The following is a 27,410-nucleotide window of genomic DNA, read 5'->3' as shown; positions in this document are numbered from 1 at the left end:
CTGATGGTATACAGGGGCCTCTGAAAGTCCGGGGACCAAGGCTCTTTGTTTTCATTTCCCTTTTTCATTCCTTGAACCCAAAACGCATTGCTTCCTAAATTCAAAGTAATTTTCTTCTATACATGGGTCACAGTATTTCTTCTGGAAGATGTCTTATATTTAAAATCAACCAATGGTGCTTTTTAATCACTAATGAGATAAGCTGATCTCAACATAATCCTTTGCAAAGATCTTATTTAAAAAAATATATATACACAAAAGTAAATTAAATGGATCAAAGACCTGAATGTAAGTCATGAAACCATAAGACTCTTAGGAAAAAATAGGCAACTCTCTTGGACATAAACATGAGCAACTTCTTCATGAACATATCTCCCCGGGCAAGGGAAACAAAAGCAAAAATGAACAAGTAGGACTATATCAAGCTGAAAAGCTTCTGTACAGCAAAGGACACCATCAATAGAACAAAAAGGCATCCCACAGTATGGGAGAATACATTCATAAATGACATATCCAATAAAGGGTTGACATCTGAAATACATAAAGAGCTCATGCACCTCAACAAACAAAAAGCAAATGATCCAATTAGAAAACGGGCAGAGGATCTGAACAACCACTTCTCCAAAGAAGAAATTCAGATGGCCAACAGACACATGAAAAGATGCTCCACATCGCTAATCATCAGGGAAATGCAAATTAAAACCACAATGAGATATCACCTCACACCAGTAAGGATGGCCAACATCCAAAAGACAAACAACAACAAATGTTGGCGAGGTTGTGGAGAAAGGGGAACCCTCCTACACTGCTGATGGGAATGTAAATTAGTTCAACCATTGTGGAAAGCAGTATGGAAGTTCCTCAAAAAGTTCAAAATAGAAATATCATTTGACCCAGGAATTCCACTTCTAGGAATTTACCCTAAGAATGCAGCAGCCCAGTTTGAAAAAGACAGATGCACCCCTATGTTTATTGCAGCACTATTTACAATAGCCAAGAAATGGAAGCAACCTAAGTGTCCATCAGTAGATGAATGGATAAAGAAGATGTGGTACATATACATGATGGAATATTATTCAGCCATAAGAAGAAAACAGATCCTACCATTTGCAACAACACAGATGGAGCTAGAGGGGATTATGCTCAGTGAAATAAGCCAGGCGGAAAAAGACAAGTACCAAATGATTTCACTCATCCACGGAGTATTAAGAACAAAGAAAAAAACGAAAGGACCAAGACATCAGCAGACTCACAGAACCCAAGAGTGGACTAACAGTTACCAAAGGGAAAGGGACTGGGGAGGATGGGTGGGAAGGGAGGGACAAGGGGGAAAAGGGGCATTACGATTAGCAGAGCAGGGGCACGGGGAGGGCTGGACAACACAGAGACAACAAGTAGTGATTCTTCAGCATCTTACTACGCTGATGGTCAGTGACTGTAATGGGGTATGTGGGGGGGACTTGATGATGGGGGGAGTCTAGTAACCATAATATTGCTCATGTAACTGTAGATTAATGATACCAAAATAAAATAAATAAAAACACAGTAATTTTTATGAAAGTCCTTTCCAAGTGCTAAGTGCATGGAAAATATTCACAAAATGCTCGTTCCCTCCGTGTCTTTTCCTGGCACTATCTAAGGCAAGGTCAAGATCCCTAAAATAAACAGCACATGCTATCTTCTGAAATTGACTTTCTTTGGCAATTCCCTTATCCCTTAATGCTAAACCCTTCCTATACAAATCAGGTAATCCTTAGACATTACGGGCCTGGCCTGGGGTCATGCCACGAAGACTTAAAGCTAATACAGCAATAGTGACACTGGCCCTGACAGCAGTAATTCTGTCCCTACCATGGCCTTGGCCACCCACTATGTAGTCCCTGACCTCATCTCTAATCCTCCCTTCCATGTCCACACAGCTCCAGCCACTGCTCTCTACTGCTTCCCTGACATGCCACAAGGCTCCCAACCCCAGGACCTTTGTAAATAGGACGTGTGATTTGCTGAAGGTCACGCAAGTGAAGTCCCCTGGATTTTAAACTGGGGTGTTGAATTTAAAGACAATGATGCCCATTCAATTAATCTGACATTGGATCTCATTATAAAAAGATGGCAAGGAGACATTGGTAGAAAGGCCCAATTTCAAAATAGAAGACATACCCACAAAAGGCTTAACACTATTGCCCCACACACCACAGTCCTGCAGAGAAGCTGAGCACAAATGCTCCCAGACACACGGTGCACGGGGGAGAGATGAGCCACTCATGCCCCTCCCATCCCCGCCAAGAGCCCGTGGTCACCAGCCGTGCCGGCTTCCCTACCTTCTTCACTGACAGGTTGTGGTCCAGGTCAGTCCCTGAGTCCTCCTCAGCCTCCTGCTGCTCCCGCAGGTCCTTCATCTTGATCAGCAGCTCCGCCTTGGGGGCCGACGTGCTGTAGTAGGTGGAGCTGGTGGCCAGGGACATGGCTGCCGGTGTGCTTGGCTCCTCTTTCCTGGGTAAAAAGATCAGAGCTTTAATTGGCTGTGACTATACACACAGATGAACCTCTCCATCCTGAAACTTGGGCTGTGACAAGCCAGCAGAGGTACTGATGGAAGGACCCCAGCCAGGGAGGTGAGATAGCAGAAGGGGAGCAGAAAGTGGGCGACCAGCTTAGAAATGAAGAAACCTCTCCAAAAGGTACTCACCAAACCTACAGCATGTCATTTCTAACAAGGGGGAAAACTCAAATAAGCTGGGATGTTTAAAAATCTCTGCCTGGGATGAAAGAGCACAGATGTGGTTTTCATCAGGTGCCTGAGGTCCACCAGGACGACGCGTGCCACCATGTGTAAGTGGGGTCAGGAGGCCTCCGATGCACCTTTCTGCCTGCAGCCACGTTTGCAACCTCTGGCTGTGGTCTGCCTCACCCATTTGTCCTTCTCAGCTGCACCCCATTGCACCCCAGCCTACTGTCACTTAGTGATGCTGATGGGGTCCACCCATGCCTTTGCAGGCAAATGTTGGAATGAGAGGCTGAAAAGTGCTATTTACAAACAAAGTAAAGCAAATTCATTTGCTCTGCACTCTAACCACCAGCAAAAGGCCACTTTAACAAACACACATGCTCTGTTGTCTAAGCGTTCCTTCCTCTTAAGACAGGCTTCTCAACCTCGGCACTAGCAACCTTTGGGGCTGGATCGTTCTCTGTGATGGGGCCGTCCTGTGCTCTGCAGGGCACTCAGCAGCAGCCCTGGGCGCCACCTGCTAGGTGCCAGGAGACCCCCTCCCAGTTGTGACCACCAAATGTGGACCTGGGTACTGCCAACCTACCCCTGGGGGACACAGTGGGCTGGCTAAAAACTGCCCTTATGAGGAAGGAACCTTCAGGCATCACTGTGGAGCACATAGGGAACTACATGTCTGCCGTCTTTGCCAGGCTTGAGGCCATCATCCCCAGGACGGGGCCCTGAATGCCTCAGCTTCCTGTTCGGGGGTGTCGCAGGAAAGCCAAATGTGCTAAGTACAGGATAACCCTTATGAAAACCTGCCCCAAGAAGCAATCAGGACAGTAGATAAGCATCCATACCCTGGGCCTTTTAAGCCTGAGAGAGGCCGGCAGAAGCCTGCCTGGCTGAGCTCCGGCTGAGGGCGGTGGCTACTCACGTGTCCTCTGCAGCTCTAGGAGAGGGGACTTTGGGGAGCAGCTTCCTCCGCTGCTGAGCCTCTTCCAGGAGGTGCTCATCTTTGGGGAAGATCCCCTCCATCAGATCCATGGTGGTTTTGATCTTCCCCCCGGGGTCCAGGATATCGGCCAGCGACTTATCCTTCCCCACAATTTCCCGGGCCAGCTCCTCTGACTTGAGGTCTTCGGCCAGACTCTCTCTGGCCTTTGCGGAGCCGAGCCTGGGCGGTGAGACCGGGCTGTCCTTGGTGGGGAGCGGGGGCTCGGGCCCGGCGTCCCGGCGGCTGTACAGGCAGAACCGCGAGTAGGCCTGCTCCGGTGCATTGAGCGACTTGATGGGGTCTTTGTCCAGCCCGCTAGGCAGTGCGGGTGGCTCAGCAGTGCAGGCCAGGCCCTGGCGGCTCTCCTTTTCGGGCTGGCTCTCCGCATGCACGATCTTGATGGGCACCATCTTCACTGTGGTGTTGCTACCGATCACCCGCTCGATTCTGGAAAGAGAAGAGCCGTCGGTCTGCTGGAGGTGTACAGTGCACCGGGCACAGACTCCATCCCAGGGTGGACATCAGCCAGTCTCCACACCTCCCTGCTAAGGGATGGGGTACCCGGACCAAAACCCACCACCGTCCCCCAGAAGGGGCCTATCACACATCCCAGGGTGAGGAGAGGTGGTCCAGAAGTTCCCTGCTACCCCAAACTTGCTCGCCTGACCCTCGGCATCCAGGTGTCTTTCCATTTGCGGAGCCACCCGCATGCCTGCAGCAGCAGCCTGGGGATGGGCTGACTGATAAAAAGAGATGTTAGACCATGCCCTTGTGTCAAGGACAGAGCAGACCTCCACACGCCGCACAGTGCCACTTTGCAGTGTAGGGAACCTGGCCACAGAATCAAGGCCAGTGTCTCTGGGCAGGGATGGGGCACGCCCGTGGGTGCCTATGTGTTCCTGGGGCCGCAGGAGGGCTTCTGTAAACGGTGGCTATGTGCTCAGTGCATGCTGAGTGCCACCCTGGCCCCAGTCTGAAGCTTCCTCAGATGCCTGTGCACACAGGGTGTCACCCTCCACCTGCCACCTACACCCCACACTTCAAGCCACCCTTCCCATGGCTTTTCATACCAATGAGATAAGGATATGGCACCAAACCTGGGACACAACTGCCTACGTGTTATTTTAGGTGACTCCCTAAGGATATACTTCTTTTTTTAAAAAAAGTCTCTGGGTGAAAGTTGTACAGGGGGGCTGGGGCTCCCACATAGAACGAACCAGCCTGGTCAGTGTGATAGGACTTGGTCCAGGACAATCTGAATGCTGGCTGGGGCCCTAGGCTACACCAAGCTGGACACCCAGTGGCCCTGTGGACAAGGGTGCCCAGGATAAAAATCTGTCTCAAGTATATCAAAAGGACATTGGAGAAAGAGTGCCACCTGCTGGTGTCAAAAGGGAAGGAATCTCCAAGTCCAAATAGTACAATCAAAACTCCCAACTTGTTTTTCTCCCTAGTAGGCCTAAGTCTCCATCTGTGAGGTGATCCTAATGGCCCTAATATTATGTAGCACAAGGGACGCTTTGAATTAAACCCTTTTTGCCCTTTAACTGGTGGCTTGGAACACAAGACGGCTCCTTCCCTGTTCCTACCTAAATGGACAGTGTATAGGCTAACATGAAATCATTTTGTATTTATTTCTCTCCAGTAGAAACCAGTGTTTGACCTACAGGTATTCATGCGCAGTTCCCAGAATGTCTTCTCCGTGCATAAATCCAAAAACTCTGTAGAATATACTGTTAGGCAGGAAAATAGATATGAGCAGGGCGGAAAGAGAAAAAGGCCAGGCAAGTCCACTAAAAAGACCCAGAGTTAATCAATTAAAGCTCAAAAAGCCAGGAGCAACTTGGCCTGGAATGTTTGAATATTCCCCAGATAAAGGAGGGTGCCTCAGCATAGCCCATGTCTTTACTGTGTTAATCATGCAGGCCCAGCTTATTTTTTACCTTTATCTATACGCTGTTTTTTTTCTCCTTCCGGCCCTTATCAAGTAGTTTGCAACCTAGGCAATTAATTTAGCATGCAGGCCCAGCCGTAAACAACATAGTAAAAGGCAGGAAGGATTCCATCTTGAAGACTATATATATATTTTTTGTATCATTAACCTACAATTACATGAAGAATATTATGTTTACTAGGCTCTCCCCTTCACCAAGTCCCCCCCACAAACCCCATCAGTCACTGTTCATCAGCGTAGTAAGATGCTGTAGAATCACTACTTGTCTTCTCTGTGTTGTACAGCCCTCCCCGTGCCCCTCCCCGCCACATTATACATGCTATGAAGATTGTATTTTAATACCCAGGAAGTTAAGAAGTTAAGATTCTTAATTTACTCTGTAGCAAACAGACAATAACTCAGCCCACCTTGGGGGCTGGGCAGGCAGTCTGTTTGATATGCTCTGAGCCAAGACTCCTGAGAAATCAGAGCAGGAAGTTCCTTGCGTTAAGTTAATTCTAAGTATTCAAAGACCACTTAACAGGTCTGTATGCCCAGGTCTTAGTCACATTCCTGAAGAATCCTTAAAAGTGGGAACCCCCAACCTTCTGGGGCACTCCTCTCACTGAGGTTGCCCACACTTTCTGAGTGTGTAACCTTTTAATCTTAAACTTTCTCTCTCCAACCTTTCAGGGCGCTTCTCCTCACTGAGGTTGCCTGCTGTACTTTTTCTCTTATTAAGTAACTTTAAATAAAACTTTTACTCTGCTCCTGCCCTTCAATTCTTTGTCACAGCAGAGATAAGGACTGAGGAGATTACACAAAGCTCCCCCAACAATACCATCCCAATACACTAAACTTCAGAAGGAGAAGCTCCAGCATCTTATCCAAGCAGAAAAAAAGCACACAAGACCCTCTCCAGTCCTTTGCATGCTCAGAAACCCTGATCGCCTACTGATGGCTTCAGTCGGCTGGTACTTGGGTCTTCTGCCTGGCAGGGCTGGCGCACACCCACTGGTGCCTGTAGAAATGACTGACAGGGAAGGAAGATGGAAGAAACAAATAGAGGGGACCAAATCCTCCACAGGTTGACACAGGTTTCCCAAGTGTCTCTTCTGGTCTTGCTAAACACAAATGGTTCCTCCTCTTGAAAAGCATCCAGACTTCCCCATTAACAAACTTTGCTGAACTTTTACATCACAATACACAAAACACAGTGGATTAGGCAGACCTTACCTACCAGATCTCATCAATTCCTACCCAAAAGGCAGGACCTAAGGGACCGAGGAGGTGTGCCAAGCCCTGGCCTATCTCTCATGGCATGGCTCCCTCCAGGTAAGTCACCTGAGGGCTGGCAGATCCCAGCACCCAGCATGAAACAGTCCAACCAGCTCTGCTCACTCTCCCACTGCCCTGGAAGCCCTTCAGTCCGCATGCCCTTCAGGGCCTGATAAACCACACAAGCTACACAGGAGGGTCTCAAACACAGAACTTCAACCTGACGGTGGTGATACTGTCCAAACAGCCCCAAACGGTCCTGGCTCTCCAGGTCCCACATGCCCAAACAGGAACAAGCCTCCAGGAGAACTGACACCACCTATGGGAAGGAACACATCTCTGTCACTGCCAGGGATTTAGGTTGCTGCTGGCCATTCTGTAGGAAAAACAGACAAAGCCACCTCAGAGGTTTAAATGTGTCCTAGCTTTAGGACAGGAGTTGACGTGTTCTTGTTTGGAATGACTGGGCACCCCAAAAGGCCCCTCATGGTGGGGAGGTCGCACTTTTACTCTGCACCCCTGCTGCAGGCCAGCACCTGGCACACAGGGCTGCTAGGGACTGCCTACCATACTCGGGACGGTAGGCACATGGACATGCAGTGGCTCTGCACCCTGGCCAGCCCCTAAGCAGCCAGAGTGTGGCTCTGAGAGCCAAATGGCAAGAAGGGGACGAGGAAGCTAGTCAGCAGACATCAGGGCAAGAAGACCGTCTCTGAGCACTGCCCAATGAGGCAGGTTTGGAGGCCCCATGCTGGACACATTCTACTTGGTAACCTGTTGGTAGCAGCAGGTTGTGGGTACAGAGCTGGGCTGGAACTTTCACTGAGCACTGGTCTTGTCTGTCTCATCCGCCATTGGGATTCCATGCTGTCATACCAGGACTGACTGATACAACACGCCCTGGGGGACACTAATTCAGTACATTATAAGCAACTTTCTTGGCAGCAACCTATGTAGGTGGCATGGCCACTATCTGACTACTGCGCTCCCAGGAAAGAGAGAGAGCACCGACTGGAATTTAGGCCCTCTATGGGGGCTTACACAGCGGGGGACAGACATGGTTCAGACACAACCCTTGCTGTCCCAAGTGATGGGCTGAATGAAAACAGTGAACAATGTGCACACCTGAAGAGGGCCCCCTTAGCATCGTCAGTAAGAACTGTCACTGGTTTTCAGAATCCCTCTCAAACTCACAGAAAAGACAGAGAAATCAACACTGGCTACAGGCAAGAAAAAAATGAAAACTACCACCCACCTCCTAGAGCCATAGGTCATAAGCACCATGCAAGCACATGCCGCTTTCTCCACGGAGCCCGCTGTGCTCACACTAGCCCAAGAATGGAGGGACCAGCATACTTGCAATAGAACCATATACGTGGTCCACCACACAGACCACGTTACTGCTTTTCCCTCCTTTCAGAACGTACAAGTGGTCCTGAATGAAAGGACAGTTCTGTGATATCTGTGTTGTGAATGATACAAGCCCAGCCCTGGCCCACAGATGAAGCTGTGGTGGCGATGCTCCACAGCACCAGTAATGTCCTCTCTCTACTGAGTTAATTTGGAAGCCAAAAGAAGTTTGAACCTCTAGGAAGGGAGGTTCAAGAGAACTTTCTGTGATAGGAGACAAACAGCCACGGTCTGCTGTGCCATCCTCAGTGGCTGTCACTAGCCACATGTGGAGCAACCGAGCAATGGATTTGTTCTGATTTTCATCACATTATTCACCCGCATGAGACTGGTGGCTATTATACTAGATAATACTGACATTTGGGGCCAGGTAATTCCTTGGTGCAGGGCCGTCCTGTGCACTGTGGGATGCTGAGCAGCAGAGCCGGTCTGCACCTCCAGCTACGAAGGCAACACCTTCTTCAGCTGAGACACCCCAAACTGACATGGCCAAAATTCCCCTGGGTGCCCCAATTGCCCTCTCCCAGGTTGAGAACCAGAGATGGAAATTCTCCACTTCTCTCATTCCTCACTTCTTCAGAAGCACTCGGGGCAAAGGGAAAAACAGTAACCAGCCAGCACCCTTGACTGGCCAGTTCCTGCCCAGAGACATTTATTGACACCTGGATGGGTGCAACAGACAAGGCCATGTGGAATTCTGGTAACAGCGCTGTGCAAAGTGATTGGTTTTACTTCTGCTTTTATAAAACGCATATGCCAGCTTAGCTTTCTCACACAGAGACCTAGGAAGGAAGTATGAAAGTGCTGGCCGTTATGAAAAGCATCGATTTCACCTGAACATCTCATGCTTCAGTAAGATCTGATTCCAATTACAGATAGGAGGTGCTCCCGGAAAGCCCAGCCCTGGCCTGTAGGTGCCTGTGGCTAATGCAGATATAAATGTTGGGCTTCATGAAGAGGATGGGGGACAGTCTGCCTTCTCCTTCCCATCCCCCTGGCTCCCTGGGGGACAGGACAGCTCCCCCAACAGGTTAAAAATACAACTGACCCCTGGAACTGTGGGTTCCTACAGAGACAGTCCCCAGACAACTCAAAATGTAACACGTGGAGCTGATGCAAGGAGCCAGTCGTAATCCACCCAGGAAAGATGCCCCAAGGCCTCTGCAGCCAGGAGGGAGCTGACAAAAGGGAAAATGCGTAAGGCCACCATCCAGGACGGTACATTGTGGGGCTGTCATCCTGGATAAGGAGGGGAGGTTTGTCTGTCAGCTTCTTGGGGGCAAACTGAGGAGAAGGGGAGCGGGAGGTCTCCATCGCGGATGTCTGTAGGGGCTGGAACTTGGAAGGAAGCCGGGTTTCCCGCTTAGGACAGGCTGCCGGCTCATCTACATGGTGCCCGTTGGGCTCGGCCGCAGCCTCCGGACCATCCACAGGCTGGATGCTGCTGGGCTCTGCCGAGGCACAGGGGCTGAGGGAGAGGGACAGTCGGTCTGCACACCCCTGCAGGGTCCCAGACGCCAGTGCAGGGAGGGGCCTGCTGGGGGCACCCGGGTGCGTGACCGCAGGTACAGGGCCAGCCCGGGCCCCAGCACTGCCCTGGCTCCTGCGTAGGAGGCGGCGGCCTCTTGCTGAGCAGCGTGGGGCTCACGGGCCGTGGGTCCTGCCCCCGGGTGTTCAGGGCCAAAGGGGTGCTCGGTGCCTGTGGTCCCAGGCTGGGCAGCCTCCGTAGCTCAGCAGGCGCCTTGTCCTCAGAGTATCTGTAATCGCGAGGTAAGGTCCCCGCTCGGCCCCGGCCCTCCAGGGGCACCTCTGGAGTTTGCTGGGCCTGAGGCAGCTCAGAGACCTGGGACAGGTTCCATGGGTCCCACTGTGCTCCTGGTCAGTCTTCTCGACAGTGGGCATCTGCCTGTCTAGAGGAAGAATGAACAAAAATGAGCAAATGGTTCCAATGAACATCTTTGCCCCAAACAGGTTGATGCAGATCTTGATCATCTCCTGAAATCATCTTAATGAATTAAATCCACATACATTTTCCCATACCTGTCCCCACCACAATTCCTATCAAAGGTATCAAACCGAACACACAATGGATGACATCTGGCTACATGCTGGCATGTCACAATAGGACATGAAGATGCACATGCACAGACACACACAAAACTGCATTTTGAGGCAAAAGACAAAATTTATAAACTCTCTGAAAAACAATAAAAAGTCTCATGGCTATATTCAGAAATGTTTACTTCAGATTGCAACAATATTTTTGTGTGGCTTACTTCTGGAAATTGCCTTGTGGAAAAGGATAAAACTTCCTAAGATGGTGCACAAATCACTTTATTAATACAACCTTGAAAATCAGTAGTGTATTATTACCAGTGGCAAAAACATACTTTCTTTTGGAAGCTGCAGTCATTCTGATCTTTCCATCCTCTTGTGTTTTATTACTTCTATTTCTACCTTTCTGTTACACACACATATACATGCATTTATGCATGTACACACAAACATCCCTGTAAAACAAATATGAATTTGCATGATTTACATGCATGTCTCTGTGCCACAGCCAGAGCACACGGGCTAACAACTGTCAAACTTGCAGCCTATCAGCCCACCGTACCTCTGACAATACACTGCTGCTTCTCACCGCTTAAAGAAAGGGAGCCACTGACCACTCTTCCATTTGTGGAAGAGCTGATTCCTGCTGGGCAGACCACCTCTGAGTTAAGGGAATCTAACACGGTAGCAAACGGAGACCACCTTCTCATGGTACTTGTGCTCTATACCCAACAAGCCAGACAGCAGACCCTCCCTGACACCTGCACCACAGCCTCATTCTAGCACTGCTGGGGCCCAGGAGAGGCCCGGCCACTTGGGACATGCTTGCAGTTGGGTATCACAGACTTACGGGCCACTGGGCACTGTGAGGACAGTGCCCTGTGTGAGTCCCGCTGCTATGTCCTTAGGAGATGATCCTCTCCAGGTGCAATGGATGTTCCACAGAACCCAGAGCACGCCCAATTCCCTCTGCTTCCCCTTGTCAGCCAGCTGGGCCTCACTCCCCGCCCTGAACCACCCTAGCACAGAGAGAGCAGACCCCGCCCCAAAGCGGAAGCTGCAGGTTCTCAGCACCTGCGCAAGGACAGACAGCTCAAGCCCTGCTGGGACCCTGACAGAGGGCAGGTTTGTTCTCTGCTTCAGGGAGGCCTCTGCACAGAGAACAAGCTGTAACAAAACAGCCAAGGGTGAGAGGTGAAGGAAACATTAACCCAGCTCAAGGAAGTTGGATTTTAAAAAATGTATTAGATACATGCTAAGAAAAACTAAGGTATAAAACTTGAACACAGCAATGGATGGCTTAGAGAAACACAGTCAAGCAGGTGTCTGGTTACAAAATACAGAAGGACACTTAAACACTGTCAAATTGACCACACATGCTGAGAAGTGTAACTCCTGGCTCACGTGTTCCGTCACAAACTAAGCCTTTTGGCCTACAGGGAGGAACGAATGCCTGATGTCCCTCCCACTGAAGCCTCTCCCGAGAGTAAGACCTAATTCACAATTCATGAAGGCCTCCCCAATGTTCATTTCAAACACTTGAGGTACACTGGAACTTTTTTTTCTGTTAAAACTCCTGAAATCTAGCACTGACAGACCCATGCACAAGGGCCACATTCCTGTTATTTAATAAATATCCACCACCTCACAGAAATGGAGAATTGGCTACAATTTATATGCTAAAATCTAAGTGCCTTTGGCCACCTGGAATCAGATTTTAATATATTAACTTGAAAGGAGCTGTATGTCTGAGACCCAGCCAGACACAGAAACTCATCTGTGGGGGTGGGGTGGGGGGGTGCCCTGAGGAGATAATGACTCAGGCCAAAGGCACCCTGAGGTCTTTCGCGTCTTCCTAGTGGGGCATCCTTTGCAGGACCAGGGGGCAGCCCGATCTCCAGGCAAGTCGTGTGTGCTGTGTGATCCCTTCTAGAACCACAGCTGGCCGTCCTCCATCCCAACATCTAACTTTAGTCAGCTTTACATACACACAATTTCTAGACCAAATTTGATCCCCAGCCCCTTATTTTTTTCTTGATGTGTTCCCCACCACCAAACCCATAAACTCAAAATCATAAAGAACCACTAATTTGTTTGTATAAATTTTTATTGCAATGAAGTTGATATACAATGTTATGTGGCTTACAGATGTACCTTAGTGACCCCATAACTGCATACATTACTAGATGTTTGCCCACTGATTGTTCTTTTTTCCCCCAGTAATTGGTTTTTATTGTTGCAGGTGGTAAGAGTTCAGGAAATCACAGAAAAGGGTCCAAAAATGGGAATCTCTGATTCTGCTGGAGTCATATGGAATCATCTAATAGGTTTCAACTGACCACTTTGTGGATAAAGTGGATCATGTGTTCCTGTTTATATGTATTGTGCATGTTGTATGTGTATCTGTGTGTATGTATTCCTTTTTTGTATTTTCAAGCATAAAGTCAACGGTGATAGGAAAATCCAGCAAGAAAATAAGGAGACTGAAGGACTTTACCAGCCAAAGCAACGGAGCATCTCCTGCAGGTGCTCATGGGTACGTATACATTAGAGCAGTGAGGTCACCGTGCAAGGGAAACCAGCAGGCAGCCGCCCTCCCAAGTCGCAGCACGTGAAGGTTAGATTGCTCATGCTCACGCAGGACATGCTGATAGGTTCCACGGAGCAGCTCTAGGAGCAGGGAGGATGTGCTGGCTCTTAGCAGCTGAGGCTCCTGGAGATGTGCAGCCCCACCCCCCACCAGGGCTGGAGCCCAGTGGTCCTCCTGCTGTCATTCGACTGGCCACTTGGAAGGAAATGGGGAATGCAAGGTGGGCAATAGGATTGCAAAACAAAACAAATCTAATCCAAAGGGGAAAGGCCACGTTACAGGCTGTTCAGTTGCACAGACATCCTGTAATAGGAGAGAACCCTGATAAAAAAAAATAGATACACACACACATATAAACACACCCATACGCACGTGTCTGTACACACAACTGTATAACATGTATTGAGTGTGATGTGATATATAACAATGTTAATATGTATCATATATATGTCAAATGCTCTCGAAATCCCATCAACCCTGCTATTATTCCAATCTACATTTTGATCTTGGCAGAGACAGCCAGCCCCGTGTCTCAATGAGGTTTCCATGTCTGAGAGGTGGAGGCTTATTTCTAAATCCCACCTGTTCTGTTCATGTCGAGCCCTGTGCCGTCCCTGGGCTCATTTCTCTGGCTCACCTTTCTGCCTGCTGCCTCCACATCTTTGGCAGAGCTGGCTCCTTAGCACACAGGCCCTCGGCTCTGCCGGCCCTGCTGCCTCCCACCTCCAGGTCGCCCCTGGCCCACAGAACTGGTCTCTCTGCAGCCCCTGTATTGTTCCCTGTCTCCGCACTCATAATCCTGGGCTGTGTGCCTCTGCAGAGGGCAGGGAGCCAGCTATCTTCTGGGCCTTGCAGGCAAATACCATGGGCACTACATCATGGTCTCCCCTGCACATCCATCAGACGTATAAATGCAAATTTTGTTCACAGTGCAGAATAGTAATGGAAGCTGTGGGTTTTTTTGTGTGTGTGTTGGTTTTGGAGATGCAGGCAGTTAGATTTCCTGTGAAATCATCGTTCACAGGAACTTTCTCAAAACAACTAAACATTTCTGGACTGCTCTGTAATCACTGACTCACTGCTGCTTTGTAAATGAGGTTAATAATTATCTTCACCAGGGAAGAGAGGAAAATTTCTGCCTCTTTTGGATGACGTAAGCAACACACCCTACAGGGTCCTCCTTTCCTTCCCAACTCCCCACAGAGCTGGTGACTGCATTCTGAAGGTATGAAGAGAATGTTAAGGGAGAGAACAGGAGAGACTTCATTTACACCAGGGAGGGTCTGCTGGGGCATGAAAGCTCTAATTTTATAACCCTCCCGGTCCCCTTTTGGCTGCTAGTGGGAGCAGTGGTCTCTTGTGCCCATCTTTGTGTGAACCAGAGTGGAGATCCACTAACCGTCATTTGACGTCATTACAATTAGAAGGAAATCAGATCTGAGTCACTGTGGTAATTATTTCATTACAGCAGATGTTTTACTTTACCTTGTAGTAATTTTAGGCACATGTACGTTGTATAACTTTTACTAGGTTTGCTCTACTGTTGATAAAAACTGAAGAACTACAAATGTTAGGGCACAGGTAAAAAGTAACATGAATTTGGCTTTATCTTAATTATCTGTCCCCTTTACCAACACACTCCTGAGCTACTTATATTTTTAAAAAATATATGACTAAGTGCATAGAAATCTAGCTATGGACAGGGCGGTTTTTACAGCATAACACGTCCTTGGCCCTTTCTTCCCCACACCCCACCACAGTGTCATCAAGCACCGGTCACATGCCATCAGGTCACTGACTTGTGGGTCACAAGCCTGTCTGAGTACACTGCCGCTGCCCCAGCTCCACGGCCATAGGCATGACCCTGCTTGGAACCTTGCAAGAGACCCAGATTTCTTGTCTGCAAGCATGGCCAAGTTTGTGCTAAAATTATTTAAAACTGCAAATCAAACCAGACCGCAATTATAGTGGACAAACACCGCATTTCAACAAAGTAGAGAGTGAATCCCTTTACAGCCTTTGCACATTCACTCTTCTGAAGGCAAAGTCATGGTGTGGTTGCTTGCCCAGTGTTAAGAAGTGTTCCATGTGAGGGGTGACCCCCAGTGGGCACTTCTAACCTTCCTCTCTCCTCAGTTACTGAGTTACAAACATGCACACATTTTAGTCACAATTAGCATGAAAAAGACATAACCCTCCCCCCAACCAGTCCTCACCCACACTCCCCTGGAGCGATCTGCCACTCCTCAGGGACCCTCGTTCGTTACTACATGTCAGGTAAAGGCCCTTCCCAGTCATACATGCCTCACGGCTCCCACATCTCCACTTTGATTCGCACTCTGCAGAATCAACCCCAAGGACACCATTCCTGATCTTTAAGATCCAAATGAAGTGCAACCTTTTCCATGAAGCCTTTCCTGGGACTGCTGACAAAGGTAAGTCTTTCTTCTTCTGAACCTCCACAAGGACTTCACATAAGTCCCCAGGTTGCACTTAATTCATCTCTTATTTTTGTTTAATGTTGCTCCCCCTGGCCGGACTGATGGCACCCACTCTGTCTTGTCTACCCCTGTGTTTCAGGCTTAACAGCACCTGGCACACAGCAGCTTTAGGCAAAAGCTCCACAATAAACAGCAAGGAAGGGAGGATGGGGATGGGAAGGGAGGAGTGGGGATGGGAAGGGAGTGGGGACGGGAAGGGGAGAGCAGAATGGGAAGGGGGGAGAGGGGACAGGAAGGGAGGAGCGGGGATAGGAAGGGAGAAGGGGGGACAGGAAGGGAGGAGCGGGGATAGGAAGGGAGAAGGGGGGACAGGAAGGGAGGAGAGGGGATGGGAAGGGGGAGGGGGTGGGAAGGGAGAAGGGGGACGGGAAGGGAGAGAGGGGATGGGAAGGGGAGAGGGGGATGGGAAGGGGGGAGGGAATGGGAAGGGAGGAGCGGGGATAGGAAGGGGTGAGGTGGGACGGGAAGGGAGGAAGGGGATGGGCAGGGGGAATGGGTGACGGGCAGGGAGGAGGGGAGACGGGCAGGGAGAGGGGGGACTGGAAGGGGAGAGAGGGGATGGGAAGGGAGGAGGGGGACAGGGAGGAGGGGGACGGGGGAAGGGGACAGGGGGAAGGGGAGATGGGGATGGGAAGGGGGGACAGGAAGGGATATGGGAAGGGAGGAGGGAGACAGGCAGAGATGTGTCCAAGCCTCCCAGCAATGATGACTATCTAACCCGCTGGAAAAAGAGCCAGTTAGGAAACATGCTTCTGTACAGCAGCCAGGGAAAGACGATCTGGAAGACACAAGACACCAGCTCACATCTACTTCCCCACTTTGATCTTGAATGCTAATACAATCAAGAGGTAAAGACCTAAAGGTTCTGAGAGTAAAGCAGATGCCACCAAAAAGCCATAGGAACTACTAGCTTCCTTATATTCTGCTAAAATCCAAAGGTGCACCATGCACCTTGGGGTAGCAGCCAGTCCATGCAAAAAAGAGTCAGTGAGCATACATCTGCAGGGGCACCCATCACCCCAGCTATGCAAGAGAAGCCTAATGTGACCTCGATGGTCAACAGCAACATGTATGGTTATTTCAAGCACTCTTCATAAAAACACTGCTTCTGTGTTTTGTTCATGTATTTGTGTTTTGTTCATGTGTTTCATGATGAAAATACCCATGTGAATGTTTTTCCTTAAGGAAAAAGGGATATTTTTTCTTATGTGTGTGTCAGAGAGACAGACATAGATCAGGGAAGAGAGGGAGAAAGTGTAAAATGTTTTCTCCACTGTGCATAACAAAAACAAGCACAGAGATGTCCCTCTTTCTACCACACATGGAATACTTTTCTGCAATGTAATCACCAAAAATATTTATAGAATACACCCTCAGAGATTCTGCTTTGCAAGGAAAATAAATATGCCAGCCGCTCATCAGATCAGTGCCAAATCTTCAGATATTTTACATGACATGTGAAAATACAGAAGGGTGTTCAGACAACATGTCAGGCAGCAGGCTATTTAATTATAAATGCTGCCAGGTAGATTTCTGAAAACTCTTCCTCAAACCCCTTTTCCTTTGTACCCTTCTACCTAATAATAGGGCCACTACACATGCATTTCACATGACTCCTATCCACGTGAGTCAGTCAGTGCAGACCCAAATTGTGTGCATGTGTGTGCATGCACACACACACATTATGCAGCAACTTCCTTGAGAAAATGGCAGCCTCCCTGCGTGCGCGTGCGCACACACACACACACACACACACACACACACAAGCACCCTTCACTTAAGCAAAGGCACATCAATCATATAAAATGTGGCCACACTTAATAATGTTTTCTTAATCACAACCTAAAAAGCAAAAAATCCAAAGGTACTAATACAGTAAAACCCACACATAAAGATATGCCTCTAATCTGTCAATCACACCACAGAGAGCTAAACCCAATAATCAAACACTGCTCAGATCCACACTGATTGCCTTTTCTCCATTTAGGTTTTTCATTCCAATTACAGCAGTCTATATGTGAACTTACCTACAGAGTGTTTTTCCATGACTAAACACACACACCTGATTTCCTGCTTACCCCACCACCCCCAACTTTTCAATGTGGCTGACTCACCATTTCCTCTCTGTATCCACAGTCCACGTCTCGGTTTTGAAAAATGTTCATTTCGTACATCTACAGACACAGTAAAGGCAAGGCAAGAAGACAAGATGGGGCTTCATGCAATGCTGTCCTCCAGCCAGCGTCCCCCCACCCCGCTGTAACCCTCTGCAGGGAAGAAAGGTGGCAGGACTGTAGATCTCTGGAGGAACACTGCTCCTGCATACAAAGGCTGCCAGTCACACCAGCACTCCCTGGCTTGCAGAAGTGAGAGGCACTGCCTTCCAGTTTCAATGCACTTTTAACTAACTGGTAAAAACAAATCTGCAGAAACTGCAGGTACCTACATGCACACCACCAGGATGGGCACAAACCCGCCACACACAGATGTGCACACACACAGAATCTCCACCCTAATTTGCAGTATTTCTCCCATTCTGACAAAAAAATAAGCAAGGAGAATTTTGCAGAGCTCCCCAGATGTCATCCAGCACAGTGAGCTTGCACCCTGCTCTTAATGACAGAACAAAAGAGCCATCTACCCCTACAAATGCCAGCCAAAACCAAAGGCATGAGGAGACTATGAATGTCTCCTCCTCCCTGCGCTGGAGGAGATGCCCTCAGAACACACACAGAGGGCTCCTACCCAGCTCTCTGCCTGCCGCTCTCGGCGCGGTGGCAGCTGCCCCCACAGGCCGCGTGCTCCTTCAGGGTCCCGCAGCCCCGCTCTGCCACAGCCCCCGTGTCACGCTGCCTACGGCGCAGAGGTGTCTAGCCACGCTCTCCACAGCTGGCCTGTCTGTGCCTGCTGCTTCCTGACAGGCAAGCTCACACAGGCTCTGCCGACTCTGGCTCCTTGGGACTCCAGGCTCCCTGGTACTTCATGTTGCTTCACCGGTGATGTCTGACTTCAGGGGGAATGTTCCCAAGGCTTTTATGCTTATCCCCCAAAGACTCATGTGTCTTCTTCTTTATATTTTACAGTAGGGAGGAACACAGAAAAGCTTAACTACACAAATTTTATGCAGCTTCACCCATTTATGCTAGGTATCAGACATGGCACACATAGGGTGTGTGATACAAGGTTCAAGTCCCCAGCCATATTAAGCCAGATGGCACAATGAAGGGGAAAACCAACCCACAGCTCATTTTACGTCCACCTGTAATCTTGGGTTTATGACACAGTCCCTAGAAGTAACCACCCAACGCCAAACAAAGCGTTTGCCGAAGTTCTAGGGTGTGTGAGGCATCCGGTTGATTGCAGAGTCCCATGCTGACCCTGCCTGACCCCGCCTGCAGTTGCACAGTGATCTCCATTTCATGTCCCTATGCCCCACTGCCCTGTGGATACACCCATGTGCTGCAGCCCCTTCCTGCATGGACGACCCTGCCCTCCACTCTCTCATGCTCACTTCACCTGCCCTTCACCTTACTTGTGTCTCTGAGGCCTGTTTTCAGTCTACTGGTGCTTCATATCTGGGAGAACTTGTCATCTGTTACTACCCTGCAGGGCCACTCCCATGCCACTGTGGCTGTGGCTCCCACAGGGGAGGAACTAAGTCACTGTCCACAGCTCATGGATGAGGTGTGCTTTTGCTCTGACATGGGCTAATCACATGGGTTTCATTAAGACATCTAACTTCACTCATGATTGGTAACAAAGGCAACTAAATCGGGATGGAGCAGGATGCCATGCTAAGTCCCATTAGGAAATACAGGAGACAGGATCTGACAGCTCAAGAATCTGTTTGAGTCACCATATAACCACCTCAACCAGACAATGTGCCAGAGAGCCGACAAGAATTAAAGGGCTCTTTTAGTTGAACCGCCCACGCTTTGCCAGTTCAACAGTGTTAGTGAAGGGGCCCTGAAATCAGCGGGCCATCCGAGTGGATTCTGCCGAGGCCCTCTCAGCTCTGCGCAGCAAATGGCCCCTAAGAAACAGCGCAGAAGGCAGCATGGCTGGAAGAACCCAGGAGATGATGGGTGTCGGTGTGCTCTGGCTGTTAGAAGAAAACTCTGAAGACAGCAGCCAGCTGGGAAGAAGACAAGCAAGAGGGCATAGAGCAGAGGGAGTGAGCTGTGGAAGGCTCTCCACCCTCAAGGAGGTGACCCTGCTTGTTCTAACAAGAGCCAAGTCAGCCGCCGGCTGCCAGGGTGACCATGTTCTTCAGAATCTGACCAGAAAGAGGACCTGCATTTCAAATGTGCTGCCCACAGAGGATTGCTCCCTGCCCAGGGCCTGGGTTCAGTCCGGGTCCCTGCTTCCTCCTACGCTCTCGGTGCCTTTCCTGCAGCTCACACGACCCCCCTCTGCCTGCACTCTCTCCCTCCACGCGGGTGCTCTGTGGACCTCTCCCCAGTCCCCGACCCTGTAACCCTCCAGCTCCTGCCTTAAAGTGTTTCCTTCCAAATAATGTGAAGCCCCAAGACCAAACCAGCAAGTAAACAAGCCTGCGGTCACCCATCCTGACTCTGCGTTTCCTAAAGACACATGGGTATAAATGTTGGAGAAAATGTAGTTATGAACATGTGAAAAGACACCCTCAGGCCCCGGGCACAGTGTTTTCCCAGGCTGCAGCTTCTCGTTTCTGGGATGATGGAGGTATGTTTGCAAGGACTCTGTGCACAGACACAACTGCTCTGTGCTGGGCACTGCCTGCCGGGTGCAGGGCGCAGCTCTGGAGCTCTTCCATGCTGGCCTTTGGCCTTGTTCTCCAAGCCTGGGCTTCCTAACTACCCAGCAGAGCAATTCAGAATGGACACCCTCAATTGTCCCTAACATAATTGAAGGCCAGGAAAAGCAATCATTTTCCCTAAAGCAACAAATGGGGGTAAGGTTTGGATGGCAAATCTCTTACTTTGAAAATCTACTTGTAAGAAACTTGTTGAGTAAATGAAAATAATCAGTCTTTGCATTAACCTCTGTAAACCAAGTCACCTTGCAGAAAACGTACAGGAAAGTGACCCTCTGCGTGCTTAAGTTTCTTGATGAATTTTGTATTAAAGTGCATTTTCCCTAAAGAGTTCAATTACATACAGATTCAATTTTGTGGCTCTCCTTCTCCCCACTCTTCTCCCATCTGTCCTGACAAAACACAAGGCTGCAGGGCAGCACCAGCCTCCTGGCAGCAGCAACTCCAATTTGGAGTGAAAATGGCTGGAAGGCGGCAGTGAAGATGGAATCTGCCGGCACCCACAGCTGCCATGTTCCACCCCATTCCATCCCGAAGAGCACCTCTTGGCCTCTGTCTCCAGAGCCTACTGGAATGCAATCCTCAACGAGGACTCTCAAATTTGAGGAGCAGTGACCAACCATGGGACAGCAATGTAGCTCTCTTACCAGGTTTAAGATCCAGCACTGGAAAACCAGTCCACGTGGCCAAAGTTACTGAGACATTTATGTCTTGATTCTGAATGCAAGGCCATCACAGTAAGACAAGGAAAGCCCATTCAACTTACTGCTGTGTAAACTAAAATCTTATGTTTCAGCACACAGAATGTGCCAATAGGGAGTCATCATTCATCACAGTCAAGGACTGACTCAAGGAATGTTAGTCTGGTACCCATCGTCCATCTACCCATCCATCCTTCCTTCCATCCACCCGCCCATGCACACATCCACACACCCATCTACTTATCCACTCACCCACCTGACAACCGGTCCGCCCATCTGTCAGTCACTATGCTCATACAGAGTCCCCTTCCCAAGCTCAGCAGGACCATCCAGCTGCCGTTTGCTAGGCAGATGTCCCAAGAAGGTTTCTGACATCCCAGGGACAGCGTTAGAAGCATCAAGACCCTGAGGGAGAAATGAGTTTGGCTTGTTCAAGGGACAGAAAGGCAGCAATGGGTCTTGGCTTAGGGATGGGAAGGGAGAGGAACAAAGGACACCTCGGAGAAGAGAGGGCCTATAGAAACTTGCAGGGCATAGTAAAGAGTTTGAATTTATTCCAAGTGCAATGAGAAGCCATTGACTATGTGGAGGATGGGGACAAATCTAATCTCACTGACTTCCCAAGACCAGCTCACAGCAGCTAGGGAAGAAAGGACCACGGGGGCTGGCCGTGGAGGCACATGGGGCAGTGAGGAGACAGTCACAGTGGTCTGGGCTAGTGAGGACAGCCTGGACAGAGACAGGGACACCACCAACCCCAGAGAGCCTGGAGGCACAGTTCATCAGCTAATGGTGCACTGCAGTGAGGTGGTGGGTTTGAGAGGGGCAGCAGGCAAGGGGGCTTTGGCCTATGCAACCAAGTGAAAGGATGAGGTGTGGTGCAGGGCAGTGCCTCAGCCAGGAGGGCACGGGAAGAACAAAATGAGCTCAGGAGTTCCATCACCCTGGCCTCGGAAAGGCGCTCCTGTCTGCCTTCTGCACAGGACACCCTCAGGCAGCGGGGAGCTCTGGGAGAACCAGGCAAGGGCCTAGATGCACCCACCAGGCGCGCACTGGAGCCACATGCCTTTTGCGTGGTGCACAGGCCACGCTCTGGAGGACGCTTTTTCAGGGTGGAGATATCGGACAGAAGCCTTGTGCAGCTTGGAGGCTCAGCCACATGCCAAGGAGCCCTCCAGAGAGGTTTCTCCTAATTCCCTCTTCACCAGCTGTACACCAGGATGGGGCTCCCTTCTCCCTGTATCTTAAATGCTTCCACATCAGGTATGACCTTATCATTCAATGATGGAGTGTATCCATGAGAGTGTCCACCCAGGAAGCAGAATGGTTACTAAAAAGGTCATTTATCCCAGTGTTATGGACTAAATGTATCTCCCAAAGTCCACATGTTGAAGTCACAGAGAGATGCCTCAGGAGATATTAGCTCTGCTCACACCTCAATCTTGGGCTTCTGGCCTCCAAAGTGTGAGAAAATACATTTCTACTGATGCCACCCCATCTCTGCTAGTTTGTTATGCAGCCTGAGCTAGCTGTTACACCCAGCTTTCCCAGACCCCCACGTCCACAAGGGATAGTGTTTGCAAGGCAGTGGACTCCTGTTCATGACAACTGAGCTCGGACAACTGGTGCAAGACCCCTGAAAATTCTGGGAGCTGAAGGATAAGACGGAGCAGGTAAAAGGGGGCTGCTCACAACAGCAAAAGCTGGAGGTAAGCAGACACTGCTGGACTTGCACCAGGGTCGGGTTATGTTAGCTCAAACACCATCCATCTTCCCCATGACCCAAGAAGCCACCTCACCCTCTTTCCTGCATGGTTCTGAAGCACCAGGGAACTTTTGACTACTATTGTAATTATGTGTCTGCCATCACTCCAATTCTAAGTATGAGTGTCTCTCCTTCCCTTCTACACTGTGAGGTCCTTTGGGGGCAGAATCTCCGTCCTACTTGTGTTCATGTAGAACAGTATCTTGAAACTCACAAAAGTATTCCCAATTTGATTTGCATGAAAAACCAACAAAAAATTCTTATCTTACTGCTCTTCTGTTATTTCAACAGAACACAACGCAGCATTTTCCACTGCCATGCACTAGTTATCAGAGCAGAAATTTATATTCTTTACACAGACATGTTTACATTGTTTTTCACTCATAGAGAACAGACATCTTTAAATCTTTACTCATGAAAAACAAAATCTGTAAGGCAAATGGAAGCCCTCTGACTTAATTCTAATTTCTTCTCAAATTTAACATCTCCAGTTTACTGTCTTGCAGTATTTCACAAAGAATTCTCTGAAAAAGAACTGAAATGGCCTTTCAGTTGATCCTATTCTAGAATTTCACTGTTTTGTCTCTCTTTTAGAAGTGCACACAATTCAAAGATTGCTGGGTTTGTAACTCAAAAGCAGAAAGCTTTGAGACCTTCTCTGCTAGAAGACATGGCCTCGATAAATGAAGCATATGCCCACCCCCCTTCTCTTGACCCTTTCCCTATTGATAGTGCCATTTACAAAAGACATACATACAGGATGTACGTCATAGCCATGTATGAGGTCTCCCTTCACAGCAGGCAAGCTTAACTCCAACCACCACCATGAACACTGCAGTTTAACGTAAGTGCTCCTGGCATGCGCGCAGAGGCAAAGCAGGAGACCACGTGTCGGGCTGCACTGACTGCCCTGGACTGCCTTGCACTGCAGCAGGGCCTGGAAGCGGGCTTCAGAAAAAGATTACAGCTGGCGCTCACACGTGACCTCAGAATCCATAGTAATAAAGCTGTAATTGTGCTGCTCAGACACTGCTGAATTCCGTAGGCATGTTCTGATCAGCCCTGCTTTCTTACCCAGGGCTTCTTGGTCTCAGCTATGCTGTTAGGTAACTGCTGTGACTTCTGCATGGCATACACAAAATACCAGTCTTCGTCCCTCAGAGCCACATAAATATTTGATACTGCTGGAGAAGGCTAACAGCACTCAGGTTAAAGCCAAACGAAATAAAACTGATTATGTAAGGCTCTCAAATGCAGATATTTAAATCAGTTACTTTTTTGCAACAGAACCCTAAAATCTGAAGTGAGTGTTTAATTTGAATATGGCACCAGTCACCAGAGATTCTCAAGGCAACAATATCTGTAGTCAGATTTTTTTCCCCCTCCATCAGCCCTTAGGAAATAAGGTTATACCACAGCTCCTATAGAGATCTATAGCCCGACCCCCATGTGCAAGACAACACAGTGTATTTACCCTAAATTCCATCCTCGCTGCAATGAAATAGCCATCCCTGCTGCACTCTAGAATCACGGCACACGACACTGTAATACTCCACTGCCATCCACGATTCTTTCACACCGTGGGGAACTTCTATTTGAAAGTTCAATACTACTCATTAAGTAGGCCCAATACTGAAAGGACAGTCCCTACTCCTCTCTGACAATCCTTAAAGGCAGCTGTGATTTCAAGAGTGTGCCCAGGAACCTAGCTGCTTAGAGAGTTAAAGCATCCCTCCAACTGGGCGTGCGGGAGAAAGCATTTCATTCAGGCATGCTACATGGGATTTCTCTTTCTGCCAACATAAAGACCTTACTGTACAGGAAACACAGCAGCCATTTTAAGCAAGAAAACCACCACGATGGCATCGGAAGGCGTCACCATCCTTGGGTGGCTTCTCCCGGCAGTGGTATGCAGCTCGAAACATGCTCCGGAGCCCACACCAGGGATGTGGGAAATCGCATCTGGTTTAGGAACCACGCTGGGTTTGGCATAACCGGATAGCTGACCATGCTAACCAAGCATTCACCCACCAGACAGAAGCCCATCCCCAAGACGCCTGCTCAGCCACCCCAAATCCGAATCCACTTACCTTGGAGTGTGACGTCCCTCCTCGGCCCGGAATGCAGAACGTTCTCGGCGCTCACCAGGGCCCTCTGCCTGCCATCGCGGTTCGGCCGAGGCTTCCCGCAAGGGCAGCAGTGAGACACCAAGTGATCAAGCTGCCTCCAAGAAATCTGTTATTACAAACCCCGTCATTGTGGGCTTGCCCTGTAGGCCTGGACCACGGAGCCAGTGACGCAGCTGGCTGTCCTGTACCGACACTCGGCCGCAAGGCGGGTGAGCTCCACCATCCAAAGGGTTTCATCAAAATGACTGAAGGAGACCCTCAGCCCATTTCAATTCTGGGCGGGAAGAACTCCTACGTGAGTCTGAAGACTGTGGGACATACTGACCAAAATGGTCAAATCAAATACAGCTGCTTACAGCTCACTGGGGCAAAGCCTCAAGTTCTAGGATTTGCCAGTCTGGGATTTTCCTGTCTCCTGACTGAGCCAGCATGGAGTTCTCAGTGGCCATGCCACACAGTCCACAGTCCACAGTCCTGCCCGGCAGAGACAACCCCTTGCGTGTCTACTGGCCTTTCAGCCCAGGACACCACAAAGAAGCAAGCAGTTGTCTTCACATGCACAGATCAAATGCTGTGTATTAAATCCAACTGCTTCTTTTTAAAAGCTGCATCTGTTGCTGCAAGGACTATTTTTTTTCTTTGGAATATATACATACAAGTTTAAGAAGCAGAAAAGGCAGAGACAGGGAGAGAGAGCCAGGCTGTGGACTTTAAAGCATGCAGAACGCCATGTAGTTTTCTAGAAGACTGGAAGTAAGCTGTTTAGCACAAGTTTTATCAAAACTCTTACTGTAAAAGTAATGGTTCAGCAGATTGCTTTTCTAATTATATCTGTCCCAGAGCAATGTTTACAAATATTTGCAAGAAAAAGAATACTAGAAACAATAACTACTACTTTAAGTATTAAGCAACATCAATATTCAAGGAGTGGCTACCATACATTTTGTCTTAAGCCTTTATATAAAGCACCCCTTTTCATTTCAGAGGAAAACGTATCATTTTCTAGAGTTTCCCCCAAATTCTTTGCTTGGTATGAAGGTAGGGGAAAGCTAATCAGGGGGAAAGAAAGCGGAACCAAGAGATGACAAGACTGAGAACTCAAGATGTGGATAAAAATAGGGTGCCCACCAATGAGATATCACCTCACACCAGTCAGGACGGCCAGTATCAAAAAGACTAGGAACAACAAACGCTGGCAAGGATGCGGAGAAAGGGGAACCCTCCTACACTGCTGGGGGGAATGTAAGCTAGTTCAACCATTGTGGAAAGCAATTTGGAGGTTCCTCAAAAACTAAAAATAGGAATACCATTTGACCCGGGAATCCCACTCCTTGGAATTTACCCAAAGAAAACAAGTTCTCAGATTCAAAAAGACATATGCACCCCTATGTTTATAGCAGGAGTATTTACAATAGCCAAGATATGGAAGCAACCTAAGTGTTCATCTGTAGATGAATAGATAAAGAAGACATATACATATACACAATGGAATACTATTTGGCCATAAGAAAGAAACAAACCCTACCATTTGCAACAACATGGATGGAGCTGGAGGACATTATGCTCATTGAAATAAGCCAGGTGGAGAAAGACAAGTACCAAATGATTTCCCTCATTTGTGCAGTATAACAACAAAGCAAAACTGAAGGAACAAAACAGCAGCAGACTCACAAACTCCAAGAAGGGACTAACAGTTACTCAAGGAGAGGGGTGGGGGAGGGTGGCTTGGGAGGGAGGGAGAGGGGATTGAGGGGTATTATGATTAGTACACAATGTGTGGGGGTGTCAGGGGGAGGAGAGTGTAGCACAGAGAAGACAGGTAGTTACTCTGTGTCATCTTACTACACTGATGGACAGTGACAGCATTGGGGTGTGGCAGGGGACTTGATAATATGGGTGAATGTAGTAACCACAATGTTTTCCTGTGAATTCTTCATAAGAGTGTATATTAATGATACCTTAACAAAAAAAATTAAAAATAGGATGCTCACAATTGCTGTGAAAGTGCCATCTGCCCCTGGGTCCCTTTCTCATAGGCTGACCGTGAGGAGCTGGTACGTGTAATGCTCAAACAGCTGGATATGAGTCACACTAACACTGGGCCATTACCTTTTGGGGGCGTCCTGTGTCAGGATGGCGGATGGGGGTGGCTGTCATTGCCAGAGGCCTGGAGCTTACCTGTCTGTAGATGTCTGTGGATGGCGATGACTGGGACCTCTCGTGAAGGTACAGCGGCCTCTCATGTTGGTCCAGACCCACATCCAGGATGTCATCTGCCGAGTGATACCTCCCAGACCCCCTGGCTTCCAGGGCTGTCCTCTGGTTCCCCCAAGAGGCCTGGTGCTCAACAAACGTGCTGAGTCTCTGAGATGGTCCCAATTTCCCGGCTATGCCCTGCCCACGGGCGTTCTCCCCACAGGAGGCTGTGTGGGCCCTCCACTGCAGCCCCACCTCTGCGCCCCCGCACCCAGGGCCTACCATCTGCCCCAGCTTATTGCTGGGGAACCCGTGGGGCACCTGCCTCAGCCTAGGCCTCGGGGGAGCAT

At 49.1% G+C, this 27,410-nt stretch overlaps 1 protein-coding gene across 1 annotated transcript in view; it reads right to left on the bottom strand.

Moving 5' to 3' along the window:
- The window catches only part of SHROOM2 (shroom family member 2), a 109,214-nt gene that overhangs the window by 9,339 nt on the left and 72,465 nt on the right, over positions 1 to 27,410 (bottom strand). Inside the window, 7 exon segments of the mRNA XM_073228026.1 lie at positions 2,322 to 2,493; positions 3,648 to 4,154; positions 9,551 to 9,918; positions 9,920 to 10,203; positions 24,615 to 24,697; positions 24,826 to 24,937; positions 26,961 to 27,409. Coding sequence (XP_073084127.1) covers positions 2,322 to 2,493; positions 3,648 to 4,154; positions 9,551 to 9,918; positions 9,920 to 10,203; positions 24,615 to 24,697; positions 24,826 to 24,937; positions 26,961 to 27,409 — 1,975 coding nt within the window.

The sequence above is a fragment of the Manis javanica genome, chromosome X (assembly GCF_040802235.1).
Source record: "Manis javanica isolate MJ-LG chromosome X, MJ_LKY, whole genome shotgun sequence".
In the NCBI taxonomy this organism is placed as follows: domain Eukaryota; kingdom Metazoa; phylum Chordata; class Mammalia; order Pholidota; family Manidae; genus Manis; species Manis javanica.
Note: the sequence above shows the minus strand (reverse complement) of the source record. Positions and strands in the feature narration are given on the sequence as shown.